At 52.0% G+C, this 17213-nt stretch overlaps 1 protein-coding gene across 1 annotated transcript in view; it reads left to right on the plus strand.

Annotated features, from left to right (window-relative positions):
* The window catches only part of Dnah10 (dynein axonemal heavy chain 10), a 116330-nt gene that overhangs the window by 71918 nt on the left and 27199 nt on the right, over nt 1-17213 (plus strand). The window contains exons 47-58 of the mRNA XM_055606020.1: nt 1699-1851; nt 2920-3180; nt 4014-4186; nt 5745-5838; nt 6459-6626; nt 7229-7417; nt 8149-8320; nt 10871-11074; nt 11458-11538; nt 13664-13861; nt 14570-14731; nt 15386-15560. Of these exons, the coding sequence (XP_055461995.1) occupies nt 1699-1851; nt 2920-3180; nt 4014-4186; nt 5745-5838; nt 6459-6626; nt 7229-7417; nt 8149-8320; nt 10871-11074; nt 11458-11538; nt 13664-13861; nt 14570-14731; nt 15386-15560 (2030 nt within the window). The remainder of the gene's footprint in view (nt 1-1698; nt 1852-2919; nt 3181-4013; nt 4187-5744; nt 5839-6458; nt 6627-7228; nt 7418-8148; nt 8321-10870; nt 11075-11457; nt 11539-13663; nt 13862-14569; nt 14732-15385; nt 15561-17213) is intronic.

A 17213-nucleotide genomic window follows, 5' to 3' on the forward strand; every position in this document is an offset into this window, starting at 1 on the left:
TCCCATGGGTTATAGAAATCCTCTCTACTGAATGGACTCAAGGGTAGCTCATCAAACGGGGTCTCTCGGTGCCCAAAAGACAGCACTGTTTATACAATAACACGGCCTGAGCTCAACACAGCCTTGGAGGCTCCGCTTGCTCATACTCTGCCATACTACATGGGCCACAAGGAAAGCCTCTGAGCCCCTTGACTGGACGTGGGCTTCGGGTGATAAAGGGCTAGCGTGGAGGTTGGCTGCCACATTCTCTGTCGTCCCTCTGTGCATCCTGGAATGTGGTCAAACATGGGCAGGTCTGCTCTGAACAGGGCCCCAGGCCAGGATCCAGCATAGGTCAAGCCGAAGCTCACACAGCAACTCTCTGGGGACTGACAGGGCACACGAAGGTGGACAAAGGGAACATGAGCATATACTGAGGTGGCAAGAAGGATGCGGGGTTTTCTTCGCACACTGTCACCCCAAGGGACCCATTCATGCTCTCTGTTTCCCTCTACCAGCTTTCACAGTTTTTCTGTTCTCTCCATCTGCCTTGGTTGATTTAGTCCATCACTGTACTCTTCTATGGTAAACACTGGGACCATAGCAGCTTATAGAAAGATTTGGAGCTTATGGTTCCAGAGGGATAAGAGTCCATCGCTAGCTGGGTGGTGGCGGCAGCGGTGGTGCATGCCCTTTGATCCCAGCACTCAGGAGGCAGAGGCAGGCAGATCTTTAGCGTTTGAGGCCAGCTTGGTGTGCAGAGCGAGTTCCAGGACAGCCAGGGTTGCACAGAGAAACCCCGTCTCTTTGTAAAAAAACAGACAAAAAGCAAAAACAAAGAGGGGCCCTTGTCCACGTGCCCGAGATTGCATGGGAATCTCTTTCCAGTTACAGGGCCAGGGGGAGCCTCGTCAGGGACTCATGCTTTCTTTGGCTTCCTGGTTAACGGTCAGTTGCCTTAAACGCAGTTTATGTTTCAAACTTCTCTGCCACGGAGAGAGGTCCAGCAGGTTTCATTAAAGTCGCCTTTCCAGGCTTCAAAAGATCAGACAGTTGCCCTTTCGGGGGCCACCCAGGGAGAGCAACACTTTGGCCTCTCACATACCATCATGTGGCTTTTCCTGGGTGTTTCTTTCTGATCACCCGGCTAGAAAGAACCAAGAAATGATTCTACCCGAGTGCCGCTTGGCGAGCCAAACGCGTGTGATGGAGTCACTCACAGAAGCAGGGTGGGCCGTGGGTGATTGACTGGCTGTACATCGTAGGGACGGTTGGGGACCTTCAGGGTCGTTGGAGCCCTCTACCCTTCAAGGAGGGGGTGCTAGTGATTCTGACCTTGTAAGGGTTTCCCATGGGGACCCACAGTAGCTTTGATTTCAAGACAGTGCGGCCTTGGGGACAGCTTTCCATAGCCTGCATTACCCTAAGGCTATTGGGGTATGTGGCAACCTGTAATGTAGCAGAAGGACAGACAATACTGCTGTTGTTGAGAGAGGGTCTCGCGGCGGCGTAGTTCTGGCTGGCCTGGAGCTCGCTTGGTAGACCAAGCTGGCCTTGACTCACAGAGGTCCTCCTGCCTCTGTGAGTGTGATGGCCTCCTGAGTGTGCCACCATGCCCAGCTCTGGCTTTAGCTCTTAAGAAATGAGGAAACCCAGGCCCGCACCTGTCCCAGGAGTGGTAGCTGGGAAGCCAGCTATCTCCTGTCTCCTATGTTGCAGATTGTGCTCATGGTCAGCTTCTCCTCGCGCACCACGTCCTTGGACATCCAGAGAAATTTAGAAGCAAACGTGGAGAAGCGGACGAAGGACACCTATGGGCCACCCATGGGGAAGCGCCTGCTGGTGTTCATGGATGACATGAACATGCCGAAGGTGGTCCCGGCTCACGTGGGCAGGCGGGCGGGCATGTGTGGAAATTCATGGTTTTTATTTTTTTGTTTGTTTGTTTTTTTGGCCTTTTGAGGCAGGGTCTCTCTGTGTAGCCCTTGCTGTCCTGGACTCACTCTGTAGAGCAGGCTGGCCTCGAACTCAGAGATCTGCCCGCCACTGCCTCAGCAGTGTCTTCCCTCAGAGAGCCGGGATTAATGGCGTGCGCCACCACTGGCTGGTGGAAGTGTGTACATTTTTAAGAGTTTTGGGTTTTTTAGACTAATTTTATTTATTTTTGTGGGTGTGTACCTGTGTGTATATATGATGCCGCCTGTGCCCAAAGAGACCAGAAGAAGGTATCATATCCCCTGGAGCTGGTGTCTGGGAGCTGCCTGGCAAGGGGCAGGGAAAAGAACCCTGATTCCCTGAAAGAGCAGCAAATGTTCTTAACCACTGAGCCTTCTCTTTAGCTCTGAGCATGTGTACCTTTAACCCTCCCTGGCGTGGGAGGCAGCTGGGGGGGGGGGGCTCTCAGCGTTCCTCTCACACAGGCCTCCTCACTCTGTGACATGGTCTCCTATACCATCTGCCCACCTGCTCACCTATCTATCCACCCACCTGCTCACCTATCCACCCACGCACCCACCATCCAACTACCTACTCACCCATCTGTCCATTCATCCGCTCACTCATTCAGCCAACCACCCATCCATTTCCATCCACCCATCCAATCCATCCAGATACATGCACACCATGCTTCCCTCCATCTCTCCTTCTGTCCACTCATATACCCATCTCTCCACTCATCCATCCATCCACTCCATTTGCTGAACATCACCGGGAAACTGGTGATACGAGGTATGTAACCCTCAGCAGTTGCTGCCTTCATGGAATGCACAGTGTAGCGAGAGAGACAGGCTTTACACCTCAGTTCTTGACTTGAGACTCCTCACAGGGCCAGCCTAGGATGCTCAGGGAGAAATGGCAGAGGTGAGCTTTTGAGGTCAGCCCAGCCTCGCTGAGCTTTGCTTCTTGATACCACGTTTCTCTCCCCTCTAAAAAAACTACCAGGTGGACGAGTATGGCACCCAGCAGCCCATCGCCTTGCTGAAGCTGCTCCTGGAAAAGGGCTACTTATATGACCGAGGGAAAGAACTCAATTGTAAGAGTATCCGTGACCTGGGCTTCATCGCTGCCATGGGGAAGGCAGGAGGTGGCCGCAATGAGGTGGACCCCAGGTTCCTCTCATTGTTCAGCGTCTTCAACGTCCCTTTCCCATCGGAGGAGTCCCTGCACTTGATCTACTTCTCCGTCCTGAAGGGCCACACCTCGGTAACTGGGCTTTACCCATGAGGAGGGCATGTCGGGCAAGAGTGTGTGCAGGCCTGATTTCCTTACCCGAGGTCAGGTGTGAGGAGCAGAAGGAACTATTTAAGCACAGATGACATCATATCCCACATACCCAACATCAAAGTGTTGAACAGCACGCAGGGTAGCCAGAGCAGGCCAGATGGTGAGCTGCCACACACCTTTTAAAAAATGTAAAATTCACATAATGTAAAAGTCATTATTTTAACACATGCAGTTCAGAGGCATCTGGTCCACTCAGTCTTGCCTAACTATTCTCATTGTGTGAATACAGCTTTTTCCTTTTTTTCCCCCCCCCCCCCCAAAGGTAACCTCTACCCACCACAACTTCCCCTCTTTCCCAATCCTTGGAAGCCATTAACTTCCATCTCAGGCCCCATTTGCCAGTGGTATTTCGTGTCAGTGGCCTGACTTCTTTCACTTAGCACAAAGTTTTCTTTTCTTCCTTTTCCTTCCCCCCTCCCTCCCTCCCTTCTCCCTCCCTCCTTTCCTTCCTTCCTTCGTTCCTTCCTTCCTTCGTTCCTTCCTTCCTTCGTTTTGTTTTTCAAGACAGGATTTTTCTGTGTAGTCATGGCTGTCCTGGCCTTACTTTGTAGACCAGGCTGGCCTTGAACTCACAGAACTCCACCTGCCTTTGCCTCCGTGAGTGCTGGTGTTACAGGCGTGCGCCACCACGCCCAACTGCACCAAATGTTCAAGACTCATCCACATATCAGTGCTTCATTACTTTCCCTGACCAAATACTGTTCCAGCATGAAAATACCACATCTTGCTAATCCTTTTTTTTTTTTTTTTAGAACTTTAACGAGAGCATCAAGGCAGTGAGCAGAAGGCTGACATTTTGCACATTAGTACTTTACAAAGTCATTGTTCAAGATCTACCTCCCACCCCTTCCAAGTTCCATTACATCTTCAATCTTCGAGACCTCTCCAGAGTGTTTAATGGCCTTGTCCTCACTAATCCAGATCGGTGAGTTTTGAAGGTTGTGTTTGTTTTTACTAAAATAAACCTTAAAGGTCTGATGGCTTTGTTAGGACTTACCGATGAATCAGATGGCTCAAAAAAAAGGTGTCAGTGAGCCACATGGCACCGTTGGTTGTGTTGATGTCGAAACAAATAAACGCTTAGGGCAGTGATTCTCAACATGTGGGTCACAACTCCATTGGGGATTGAACAACCCTTTCACAGGGGTCGCCTAAGACCCTTGAAAGACACAGGTATTTACAATGTGGTTCATAACAGTGGCAAAATGACAGTTTTGAAGTAGCAATGAAAATAATTTTATTTCATTGGAGGTTGGAAATAACCACAACATAAGGAACTAAAGGGTTGCAGCATTGGGAAGGTTGAGAATCACTGGGCTAGAGGGTTGGGAGACTTTCATCATTTTTTGCTGCGCATGAGATCTTGTCTCAGAAAATCAAAATCAAGAAGGGACAGATGTCAGCCTGGAGATGGTGCAGGTCAAGTGTGAATTTAGATCTCAGATCTTCAGATGGTGTGTGGCCTGCCTGGCATTCTAGTGGATCCCCAGAGCAAGTGGCTAGCGGGACTACCCTCGCTCAAGAGTGCAGGAGAGAAGGAGAGACCCTCCCTCAAAGAGTAAGGTAGGAGAGGGCTAGAGGTTGAGAGCCACTGCCTTAGGGCAACAGCTGCCTTCAGGTGTGTAGGGTGTTTTGATCCTTTGGGTGGGACAGCTTTGCTGCTTAGCTCAGGCTGGGGCTGCGCAGAGCCTGTGGCTCATTTGGCTACAGTATTTCCAGCTGAGTGGAGGATGCCTGAGCCTTCAGGAGACCCCAGACACAGTACAGAAAGAATTGGGACTCTTTATAAAAAAGCCTTGGGTCCACCAGACTGCCCTCTTTCCCTGCCTGCTTCGGTCTCTGTGGATACACAGGAAGAACTGAACTGTGTGGACTTGAGCTAGGAACTGGTGACGTTGAAAACAGTAGAGTCCTTCACATGCTCTAACCTGCCTTGGAGAGCCGAGGATGCTTTAGAGGAGTAGCAGCTCTCCCCGTTTCTGCGCTTCTGGGTGGGGTGATGGATTTTTGCTGGGAACTAGAGAAAGTTCTGAAAATAGGGCCAGGAAAAGGAGCATCTCCATGTTTGATTTGTTGTTGGTTTGGTTTTGAGACAGGGTTTCTCTGTGTAGCCCTGACTGTCCTGGACTTACTCTGTAGATCAGGTTGGCCTCAGACTCACAGAGATCTTCCTGCCTCTGCCTCCCAAGTGCTGGCATTGAAGGTATGTGCCAACACTACCCAGCAAGGCTGATTTTAAGTTCACGCATCCTAGCATGTAGACCTGGGCTTTGGACTGTTTATGTGACCGACAGGAAGGCTCCTTCCTTATGGATGGATGAGCCGTAGGCGATGACCGTGTGACCCTGGATTTAATTTGCTAGCTTCCGGCTGGAAAGGGACCGTGAGGCTTTTAGGGATGTGGCTCTTGTGTTCCACACACCTGAGCTCCTCCCTCCCCAGGGGACCCAGCTGCCAAAAGCATTGCCCTTCCCCTCACCTAGGTTCCAAACGGTGACGCAGATGGTAAGGGTATGGAGAAATGAGTGCCTGCGGGTTTTCCATGACCGGCTCATCAGTGAAGAAGACAAGCAGCTGGTGAGCATTCTCGGTCACCTTGGTGGGCAGGAGAACCCCGAGCAACGTCTGAGTAGAACTCAGGGCAGTGGGGCCAGCAAGAAGGTTCAGCAGGCACTTGGGACCAAGCTGGCTGGGCTGAGTCTCATTCCTGGGGCCCATGTAGTAGGGGGAGAGACATGACTCCCAGAAGTTACCGTCTGACCTCTCTACACGTGGCCCCTCACCACAAATACATAAGTAAATCTCATTAAAAACAAAAACAAAAACCTACCACCACCACCAAGCTGGGTGCGGTGGTGCACGCCTGTAACCCCAGCACTCAGGGAGGCAGAGGCTGGCAGATCTCTGTGAGTTCGAGGCCAGCCTGGTCTACAAAGCGACTCCAGGACAGTCAAGGCTACACAGAGAAACCCTGTCTTGAAAAACCCAACAAACCCGCCCCCACTACCAACAAGAGGCTTTAGGAAAGATAAAAACCATGAGGAAGCCATGTAGTTCTCATACAGGGTGTTCCCAGGACAGGCGCCACTGGGGAAGGTCTAGGCAAATTAATCCCATTGACAATGACAAATTGTCTTTCCCTGCCAAATGCATGCAACTATGGCCCTCTCTGGGGCCTCCACCGATTCTGTTTCAAGGTTCAAGAACACATAGAGGAGCTGGTGATGGAGCAATTTAAAGAGGACTTTGACGTAGTAATGAGGGACCCCATCTTATTTGGGGACTTCCGGACGGCGCTGCATGAGGAGGAACCTCGAATTTATGAAGACATCCAGGACTATGAGGCGGCCAAGGCATTGTTCGAGGTGTGGACCGCCCACCTGCAGCTCTGTCTTCCCAAAGAGCGCACCCCGGGTCTCGGGGGTGTTTGGTGCTCCAGCATCTCTCCTGTCTGTAATGGGCTGTGGCTCGCTCGAGCAGGTTGACACCTTATTTTTATTGTTTGTTTTGGAGACAGGGTTTCCTCTGTGTAGACCAGGATGGCCTTGAACTCAGAAATCTGCCTACCTCTGCCCCCCCGCCCCGAGTGCTGGGATTAAAGGCGACAGTCTGGCTAGATTCATTTTATTGTTAATTATGTATGTGCTGAGGGCGTGTGTGTGCCTATAGAGGCTGAAAGAAGGTGTCAGATTGCCTGGAATTGGAGGCATAGGCATTTGTGTGTCACCTGATGTGAGTGCTGGGGCCTGCACTTGGATCCTGGGAAGGGTGTCTTCTCCCTGCTGAGCTATCCATCACTCCTGCTCCAGGTCCAGCCTACTGCAGTTCTGATGCTGGACCTTAGGCCTCCGGCCCCACGTGTCCTAATAATTGCGTTACTTCCTCAGCCATGGATGCTGAGGCAAGACAGCTCTCTCCGTCTTCATCTTTCCTGGCATGAAAGGGAGAGTCTGCCCTCTCCCCTCAGGAAATCCTGGAGGAGTACAATGAAATCTACACCAAGATGAACCTGGTGCTGTTTGACGACGCGCTGGAGCACCTGACTCGAGTACACCGCATCATTCGGATGGACCGAGGCCACGCGTTGCTGGTGGGCGTGGGGGGCTCCGGCAAGCAGTCCTTGGCCAAGTTGGCGGCCTTCACAGCAGGCTGTGAGGTGAGAAGGATCCTGTTAAAGACCCTTTAGGGGGTGGAGCTGGGCGGTGGTGGCATGTGTCAGGAACTCACAGACCAGGGTGTGAGTCCGAGGAGGCCAGCCTGGTCTACAGAGTGAGCTCCAGGACAGCCAAGGCTACACAGAGAAACCCTGTCTAAAAAAAAAAAGAAAGAAAAGAAAAGAAAAAGAAAAAAAGAGTAGGATGTGGGATCTGACTTGAGCTCCCAGCTCCCAGCAGCTTCAGCCCCGGGAGATTCATGGCCTTCCCATGGCCTCTTCAGGCACCTGCATGCATGCGCTTCACTTGCAGACATAAAAGCACACATGTAAACAAAAGTCAATGCAGGTCTTTCAGAAAGGACAGAACTGCCTCAGGGAGCGCCAATAAGTGTGCACACCGTGCTTTTAGTCTAGTTGTAGGTCCCTGTGACCAGCACCTGCCTTTGCTGTCGCAGGTGTCCTGCTGTTCCTCCCTGTGACTCCCCAAACTGCCAGCTCCCTTCCATGTCTTCCTGTCTCCACACTCAGGCTCTATGTAGGGGCACACAACTTCTCCACACCCTGACACACAGGTGCAACACACACAGGACACTCGTCAATCATCCGGCTGGCTACCCTGCCGGTACCCCTTGTGTGATGTCATGTTTTGGGGCATGCAAACCCCATGCGCTCTCCTGACGACCTCTGAGCTTTCCCCTGCCTCTTCAGATGTGGCCCCTCTATTTCCCCAGGTGTTTGAGATCCTGCTGAGCCGAGGCTACTCGGAGAATAACTTCCGGGATGATCTGAAAAGCCTGTACTTGAAGCTGGGCCTGGAGAACAAGATGATGATCTTCCTGTTCACAGATGCTCACGTGGCTGAGGAGGGCTTCCTGGAACTCATCAACAACATGCTGACCTCAGGTAGTGCCTGCCCACTGGCCACACTGGCCCACCATCCCACCTGGCCGGGATGTCCTGTCCTCTGCCACTTCAGTCTGAGACAAGCCTGACAGTCTGTTTTTCCCCAAGTCCCTTCGGTCCTCAGGATGGGGCATCCCAAGCTTACTTCCTCTTCTCAGTTGGATGTCTTGGTTGCTTTCCTCATTCTTGTGACAGGGATGGCCCTGTGGTCCCTGAACTTAAAGCCATATATGTCTCAGCTCTGTGAGAGACCTTGGGTTTGGGCCCAAGGCGGCCACTGCACACGCCAGGTTTTGCAGGGAATACAACACCCATGACCTCTGCTGTCCTTGAAGCTCAGAGTCTGGGATGTGCAGGGGAGGGGTGGGTGCCCAGCCTCCAGAGCACACAAAAAGACCACTGTGATAGCAAGATGAGGGGAGGAGCCTCAGGAAGCAATACCAGGAAGATGGCGCCTCGTCTCTTACCTGTGGGCCTTTAGCAAACTGCCCAAGGGTGAGTTTATTCCAGCACCACCGAGGGTCTGCACGGCTTCTGGAGCCAACATCAAGGTATGCACAGGTCCAAGATGTACAAAATCGCAGCCTGCAGAGGCTGCTCCAGACCAGGGCTCCTTGGCTCTTGCCGCCCTGCTCTTGTGTTCCCATATTGGGAAAAGTGGCCAGGCTACCGCTGGAAAAACGATCTTCCATGCGAGAGTCCCATGTGCTGAAGTCAGAAGGGGAAGAGGCATCAAGGCCGGGTATGGTAAACTCCTGGGAAGGATCCAGGAGGGCCGGGGATGTAGCGGAGTGGGAGAGCGCTCAACTAGCATGTGTGAGGCCCCGTACCAGGGGAAATATACCCACATATGCTGGGCATAGTGCGTGCGTGCGTGCGTGTGTGCACATGTGCGTGTCTGTACGCGTGCTCCGGCACCCAGCTGAAGCAGTGGTTCTTGCACAGCTTGGGTCCTTGACTAGTGGCGGTGAGGGAACGAAGAAAGGACTGACACCCGGAAAGAGGTGCCCAAAGGTGGTTTGGGCATCTCTGATGGAGAAACTGCAGTACCCCGGAAGCCGAGGGTGTTGTGTTGAACAAGGAGGCAGATGTAGCTAATTTCCAGAGGAACGGTCTCTGCGGAGGAGCAGTCTTCACACTGTGAACAGGGGAGGGCGGGGGCTGTAGTGAATGTCCTGCCCGCTGTTGACATGAGCATGCAGACCTGAGGAAGGCTCTGTCGCCCCCATGGGGCTGAGGCACCGGCCCTTATCATGACCACGTCAAGCCACACACATTCACTCAGGACCTCTTGTGCTCTACCTAGGAGGGTCAGAAGCCCGAGGTCATCCTCAGCTATATAACAAGTTCAAGGCTAGCCTGGGCTAAATGAGATGCTGATTTAACAACAACAATAACAACAACAAACCAAACATAAAAAGGAGTAGGTTTATTTGGTTTCTGGTTCCAGGTTAAAGTGCGTTGTTTTAGGGAACATCACAGCAATAGGAGCTGGTTGCATCACATCCACAGTCAATGGCAGAGAGAAACCAATGCACCCATGCTGCCTGCTTCCGGCTTGCTCTTGGCATGTAGAGTTTAAGGATCCTCTTCCTAGGGAATGGTGCTGCCTGTGATGGGCTGAGTGATCCTACATTGATTAAGAAATTAATTTACAGGAGCCACACAAGGAGACCAACAAAGCCAAAAACAAACAAACAAAACCTTGGGCCCAGGAGGGACTGCAGAGACTGCAGAGACTGATGCATCAACCAAAACCATGCATAGACAGGACCTAGACCCCCTGCTCAGATGTTGCCCATAGACAGCTCAGTTTCCATGTGGGTCCCTAGAAGGGGAGAAGAGACAGTTTCTGACATGAACTTGGTTGCCTGCTCCTTGATCACTTCTCCCTGATGGGGAGACCTGGAGCCAGCCCACAGAGGAAGAGGATCCGGGCAGTCCTGATGGGACCTGACAGGCTAGGGTCAGACAGTAGGGGAGGAGGACCTCCTTTATCAGTGGACTAGAGGAGAGGGATAGGGGAGGAAGAGGGAGGGAGGGTAGGTAGGACTGGGAGGAGTTGAGGAGCCGGCTACAACCAGGATACTAAGTGAATAAATTATAAATAATAATAACAAAGAAAAAAAAGAGACTAAGACAATTAGTCCATTAGAGACTCTGTTCCCACGCCATTGAACATTGTGGCAAGATGATGTTTAAAACTAGCCAGCTCCTTCCCCTCAAGCTGTGACCATGCAAACTGTCATTAGTTGTCAGTTGTTTACTGCGAGGCAAATCCCCCTGGGGAGGATCTGCTGTGAGAGGCACATATACAGGAACTTGGATGCCCAGTACAGTCCTCAGGGTAGGTGGGGGCACTGGCTACCCACCCTGAAGGCCCAGAGGCCCACCACTTTCATCTGGGGTGAGTGGATGTGTGTTGAGTCCCGACCCCAGCCCCCACTTCCACCGACACCTGCTGCTCTTCCCATCCTGCCTCGCTCCATCACTTCCTTTTGCACCCAGGGGGGTCTGACAGCTAGCTCCCCTCACACCCTCATCCTCCAGGAATTGTCCCTGCGCTCTTCGCTGAAGATGAAAAGGACAACATCCTCAGTCAGATCGGGCAGGAGGCCTTGAAGCAGGGCATGGGCCCGGCCAAGGAGTCTGTGTGGCAATATTTCGTGAAAAAAAGCGCCAATAACCTACACATCGTCCTGGGCATGTCACCAGTGGGAGACACCCTGAGGACCCGGTGCAGGAATTTCCCAGGTACCTCGGAGCCAAGCCTGTGGGTCTTTCACCGTTGTGGCAGCATGGCGTGTGCTCTGGGTGTGCTCCTGTCACATCCAGACGCCCACCGGCAGCGTCCCATAGGGTGTATCACTAAGCTGAAAGTTGACCCTGCGCTGTAGGCACACCTCCCTGGTCCCTCTCAATCCCCAGGAGGGGTGGCTAATGTCCTCCTGGCAATAGGCATGGGAGGGCTCCCCTTTTCTCTCTCCCAGGGTCACAGTGACAGGATGCTGAGACACAACCACATTTGAACGTGCCCGGTTGAGCCACCGCTCTGGTGCACAGTGAAGACCGTGCACATGCGCCCGAGTGGCTCTGGGTTGCAAAGTGAACCTTTTTCTCCCCTCTCTCTCTCCAAGGCCTGGTGAACAACACTGGTATCGACTGGTTCATGCCCTGGCCGCCCCAGGCCTTGCACGCAGTTGCCAAGTCATTTTTAGGTAAGCTGCTGCTCTTGCAGGGCCTGCTTGCTGGCTGAATCCTGGCCCAGCTGATTGCTTCACCATAAATACCCTACGGCAGGGAATAGCTTTGTACTGTTAGCCTGGCTTGGGTTTGTAGTTTTTGCTGTAGTCCGAAGAGATCAGGAGTCCACAAGGCGTGGCCCCCTGATTGTTTTGATGAATAAGGTTTTATTGCCCCCCCCCACTTCATGAATATTCTGAGTTTGGCCCCTTTTATGCCACAGCTCCACAGTCACATCCTTGCTATAGAGATGGTACCATTACTATTCAATTCTTTGTAGAAAAAAAAGTGTACCAAAGGCCACCGCCATGGTGCTGCCAGCACAACTTCTCTTTTTCTCTAGAACTAACTGAAAGGACTTCTGACCAATGCCACTGGGTGGCTTTGGAAATGGTTTCAACCTTACAAATGTGTGCTCAACAAAATGAATAAACAAACAGCCCTTCTATACAAGCCAAAGCCTCAATCTCAGTTATAATGCTGCTCTCCTGGGAAGGAAGCCAAGAGAACATTTGTTGTGGTGTTGTGACTTAGAGACTGGCAGGCTGCTTCTGGGGAGGTCCACGTGGCAACATGTGCTGCTGTCACAGATGCTGAATTCTGACAGTGTGCTTTGAGAGCCACCTAGGACCACTTGTAAATGAGTGTTCGTGGCTGTGTTAAAATAAAACTTTATCCACAAAAAAACAAGTGGCGGGCCAAGCATGCCCTGTGCATCTATGGCTGCTGGCCCTGTTGTAGCTATGCGTGCTAGCTCCCATGGCGTGCAAGTCATTTCCATACCTTTCTAGCATGCGGCGATTCAGTTCTACCCGAAAAGCTGTTCATAATTTGTTTACAGTTCTTTCCCCTTGGAACGTATTTCCTGAAGTTGAGGCGATCTTGTTGCAGAATTGGATCCCTGTGGCTGCCCACAGAGCTTTCCAATCAGGCTGTGTGTAGTCTGAGCCACAGACAGATCTGAAGAACTTGGATGTACTGATGGTTTTGGTCCGATCCTCCTTCCCTCATGTTCTGCTGGAGGATGTTGTGTCCCAGGCCATCAGCTGATCCAAGTGATGAGCTCTTGGCTCTGGGAGGGATCACCAATCATTCTAGTAGATTCCCGAGAAGGGGCCCCTTCTGCCAGCGCGTGCTGGACACTGGGATCCATCACTGAATGGCTGAGTCCATCTACCCAGCTGCCATGGGTGGGGCCTTCATGTTGGGCTGGGGGAACCAGGCAGAGGGGTTGGTTGTGGGCCCCTGCTCTTGAAGCCCTAGCTTCTCTTGATGGTGCCTGAACCCTTGGGAAAGGCAGAGCTTCCGGACCCTGGGACAGGAGGGTCAGCCTCTGTGTTAGAGAAAATACCAGGAACAGATCACTAGGTCCCAGAAGTTGCCACAAGCAATAGCTGCTCATTTCCTTTTTTTAAACTAAGTTCTTGATGAAGTCACTTGCTGTTTAGGGGAAATATATTTACTGTAAAGATTACCTTTCTGTCCATCTTGAATGTACTTGAAGCATTGATTACATTCATAATGCCATGCAATCACCACCGCCATCTCTTCCCAGAACTTTCCATCATCCTAAACCGCATCCATCTGAACACCGACTCTCCCCTCCCTCAGGCCCTGGATACCCTAACCTACTTCCTGTCTCTATGAACCTCTCCCCCGTCTGTGTGTCTCATGTAAGGGGACACATGCACATTGTCTCTTTCTGTCCAGCTTCTTTCTTTCTGTAGAGTGTTTCTGGATGCAACTCACATCAGTCCTTTGGTTCTATTCATGACTAAACAGTGCTCCACTGTAAGGGCATGCTGTATTTTCACTGTTCCCCCTCTGTTCTGGTCCTTTCTCCTCACCACTCTGCTGCTTGACAGCTGGCACGGGTCGGCGTTTTGGAGCTCTATGTACAGTTCTTTAAGACTCACTTCTGGGAGTGGAGTTCTTGAGTCTTGGGGTCAGTATTTCACTTCCTAGGGACATGGTTTTTGTTTGTTTTCTGCAGTGCTGAGACCTGGCTCCAGGACCTCCTATGGTAGGCAGGTGCTCGCTGTCCCCAGTCGTCCTGTTTCCTGTTGCTGATCCCCACTTTTCCCATTCCTTCCTCTCCAGGGGACAACTCCATGATCCCCTCAGATAACATCGAAGACCTGGTGGAGCATGTGGTTATGGTCCACCAGTCAGTGGGTGAGTTCAGCAAGCAGTTCCAGCAGAAGCTGAGGCGCAGCAACTACGTGACACCCAAGAACTACCTAGACTTTATCAACACGTACTCGAAACTGCTGGATGAGAAAACCCAGTACAACATAGGTAATCAGGCCGAGGTGGGGTGGGGCGGGGTGAGGCTGGATGGGGGCGGGGGCAGGCCGGGGTAGGGACAGAGCAGGGTAGGCAGGGTAGGGCTGGGCTGGCAGGGGTGGGCAGGCAGGCAAAGCTGTTATCATTTGGACAGGGCTTAGGAGCACAACCCTTCACTGAAAGGTCTGGCTTCCTTATGTTTGGGGCAAAAGAGAGCAGATCTGGCTTTTGTGTTTGGGTGTGAGTAGGACACCGCGTGCTTTTAGGCTGTGTGGCCCTGTGCTTGCAGGTCTGTTTTCTTTGCCTTGGGTGCCCCCTGGTCCCCTGTGTGCACTGCTTAGAAAGGGATCTTTAGGAAGGGCTCAGAGATGCACTGTTAGCCTGGCGGTGGTGGCGTACACCTTTGATCCCAGCATTCAGAAAGCAGAGGCACGTGGATCTCTGAGTCTGGTCTACAGAGTGAGTTCTAGGACAGTCAGAGCTACGCAGAGAAACCCTGTCTGGAAAAACAAAACAAAAAGGCACACTGTGTTGTCTTGTATTTGTTTGTTTAACAGTCTATTCATGCTAGCAAATGCCATGCCATCTGGGAGCTAGAACAAGTTATGGCATCTTGTAGGCATGAGTTTCTTTTCCTCCTGTTGGATGGGTCTCATCAAGGCTAATGCAAGGTCGTGCCCTGGAGCCTGGACGCCCTGACCCTGTGGTGTCTGCCCCCAGCACAGTGCAAGCGTCTGGAGGGCGGGCTGGACAAGCTGAAGGAGGCCACCATCCAGCTGGATGAGCTGAACCAGAAGCTGGCAGAGCAAAAGATCGTCCTGGCCGAGAAGTCGGCTGCCTGTGAGGCCCTGCTGGAGGAAATCTCCAGCAACACAGCCATAGGCAAGTGCCTGGTGTGGGCCGCCGTGGCTGGGCTCCTCCAAGACTCCGCTGAGAGACCACTGTGCTGTAGGCGGCCATTAGCAAGCCTTAATGCCACATCTGCCACCGTCACCGTCACAGGGCACCCTGTGACGGAGGGGTGGGTGTATGAGTGGGAGGAGAGAGGCTCAGCGGCGAAGGCACTGGCTTCCAGTCCTGATGAGCTAGGTTTGACCTTGGGGACTCTCGTGGTTGAAAGAGGAAACTCAAGTTCTGTGGCACGTGAGCACAAATGAATCAAACGTTAGAAAGAGGTAGCAGGACAGTAGGAGAGGGGCAGAGAGAGACATCTCATTTCAGCCATCCAAGTCACCCCAGGGTCCTTGGCCATCCGTGTCCAGGCAGGTGGGGCTGACATGGGACCAGAGTGGCCACATAGGGACCTCTCTGTGAGCCCCTGAGGCCATCCCATTGATCAGAGACCCTTGGCCACTTCCCCCTGGCCACTTCTTCCTATGACCACGCCTCCCTAACCACTCCCCCAGGCCACTCCTCCCTCGTGGCCACTCCCCCATGGCTTCGCCCAAATCATGGCCATGCCTAGCTTTGAGGGTCCCACAGGGCTTAGGCTCTGTTTGCAGCATCCCCGCCTCTCACAGTCCCATCCCCATGCAGCGGAGGAGAAGAAGAAGCTGGCAGAGGAGAAGGCCATGGAGATAGAAGAACAGAACAAGATCATTGCTGTAGAGAAGGCCGAGGCCGAAACAGCTCTGGCTGAGGTCATGCCCATCCTGGAGGCTGCCAAGCTGGAGCTGCAGAAGCTGGACAAGTCGGATGTGACTGAAATCAGGTACCAGACTCTGTCTTTGCTCCCACCTGTACTGGTGGAGCTCACTCAGGTCCTGCCCTGTGCTCACCCCGCCACCCATTTACAAGGCCAGGCAATACCATCCAGGGAGTCCAGAGGAGGATGGTCGTGAGCCACCATGTGGGTGCTGAGAACCAAACCCAGGTCCTAGGAAAGAGCATCTCTAACCGCTGAGCCACCTGGTTAGCTCCAAGCCAGAGAGTTTTTTTTTTTTTTTAAAGATTTATTTATTATTTATACAACATTCTGCCTGAACACCAGATCTTACTATAGATGGTTCTGAGCCACCATGTGGTTGACTGGGAATTGAACTCAGGACCTTTGGAAGAACAGCAAGTGTTCTTAACCTCTGAGCCATCTCTCCAGCCCTGAGAGTTTTAATATAGGATCTCTGCAACCAGCTTTACAAGGTTCTGACTACGGAATCGGGGTTTGGAGAGTAAAGACTGCCTGTGGATCCCATGGTACCTGCCTGCGTCCTTTCTTTCCCGCACTATGTTCTGTGTGCCTTTATCACCCAAAATTTATTTACTTCACGTGCTGGTATGGGTGTGTGCTGTGACACACGCTCGGAGGTCAGGGAACAATTTTCCAGAGTGGGTTTTCTCCTTTACCACGTGGGGACTGAACTCAGGTCAGCCTTGGTGGCAGCGTCACCGACTGAGCCATCTTGCCCACCCAACTTTGAAGTTTGATTTTCTGTTTGCGCCGTCATCCAGGATGGACTTCCTTGGTGTCCTCCACTTGCTGGAGCCATCCTGAAGTGTGGCTGCGATACTTTACTCAGTGGAGCCTGCCGCGCTGTCTTTTCTCTATCTCTTGTCTCTGGAAAGGACACAGCAGACAAACCTGGCACAGACTTCCCTGGGCACTCTGGCACGTCCCCCTCAGGAGACATTTTCAGAGGTGGAATGTCTGGGCCCCAGGGCGCACAGCGGACGGTCCCCCCGGTCTACGTCTGTACCTGTTTCTTCCTAGCTTTACCATGGAATACACCCCTCAGAGGCCTGCATTTCTGCCCCTCTTCTAGCAGAAAAGGGCTTTGTGTAGTTTTCGTTCATTTATATTTCTCTCAATAGAGGTGGCCTTATGGCCGTATGTGTTTTTGTTTGTTTGTTTTAAAGGCAAGAGTCACATAGCTTCCCTTTCTGCATTGCATTGTTTTGATTGCTTCTGGTTTTCCATAGCCTCTGTATGTGTATCTGTGTGCCTGTGTGTCTGTGTGTGCATGCATAAGTGCCTGTGTGTATGCATGTGTGTGTGTATGTGTGTGCGCGCACGTGTATGATTCTGGTGAATGAACCCAGTATGCTTGAACCCAAGCCATCACAGACTTTATTTAAAATGGAGCTTATCTGTATATCCATAAAGGGAGTTGTAGAGATCTTCCGAGTTTGTCATTGGGCATTTGATGTTGCTAGTAAGGTTTGTGGGGGGGGGGGGGGTTGGTTTTCCTACTCATGCTTTGGTTTATGTGGCATTGTTTAGCAGTATTTTATACTGTGGCTTTTAGACCATGACACAGGGAAAACACTACTGTGAGACCTAAAATAACATCCCCAGGGCAGCTTCTTGTAATTTCAATTCCTTCCTTCCTTCCTTCCTTCCTTCCTTCCTTCCTTCCTTCCTTCCTTC

The sequence above is a fragment of the Psammomys obesus genome, unplaced genomic scaffold, assembly GCF_907164565.1.
Source record: "Psammomys obesus unplaced genomic scaffold, mPsaObe1.curated_primary_1811, whole genome shotgun sequence".
Lineage (NCBI taxonomy): Eukaryota > Metazoa > Chordata > Mammalia > Rodentia > Muridae > Psammomys > Psammomys obesus.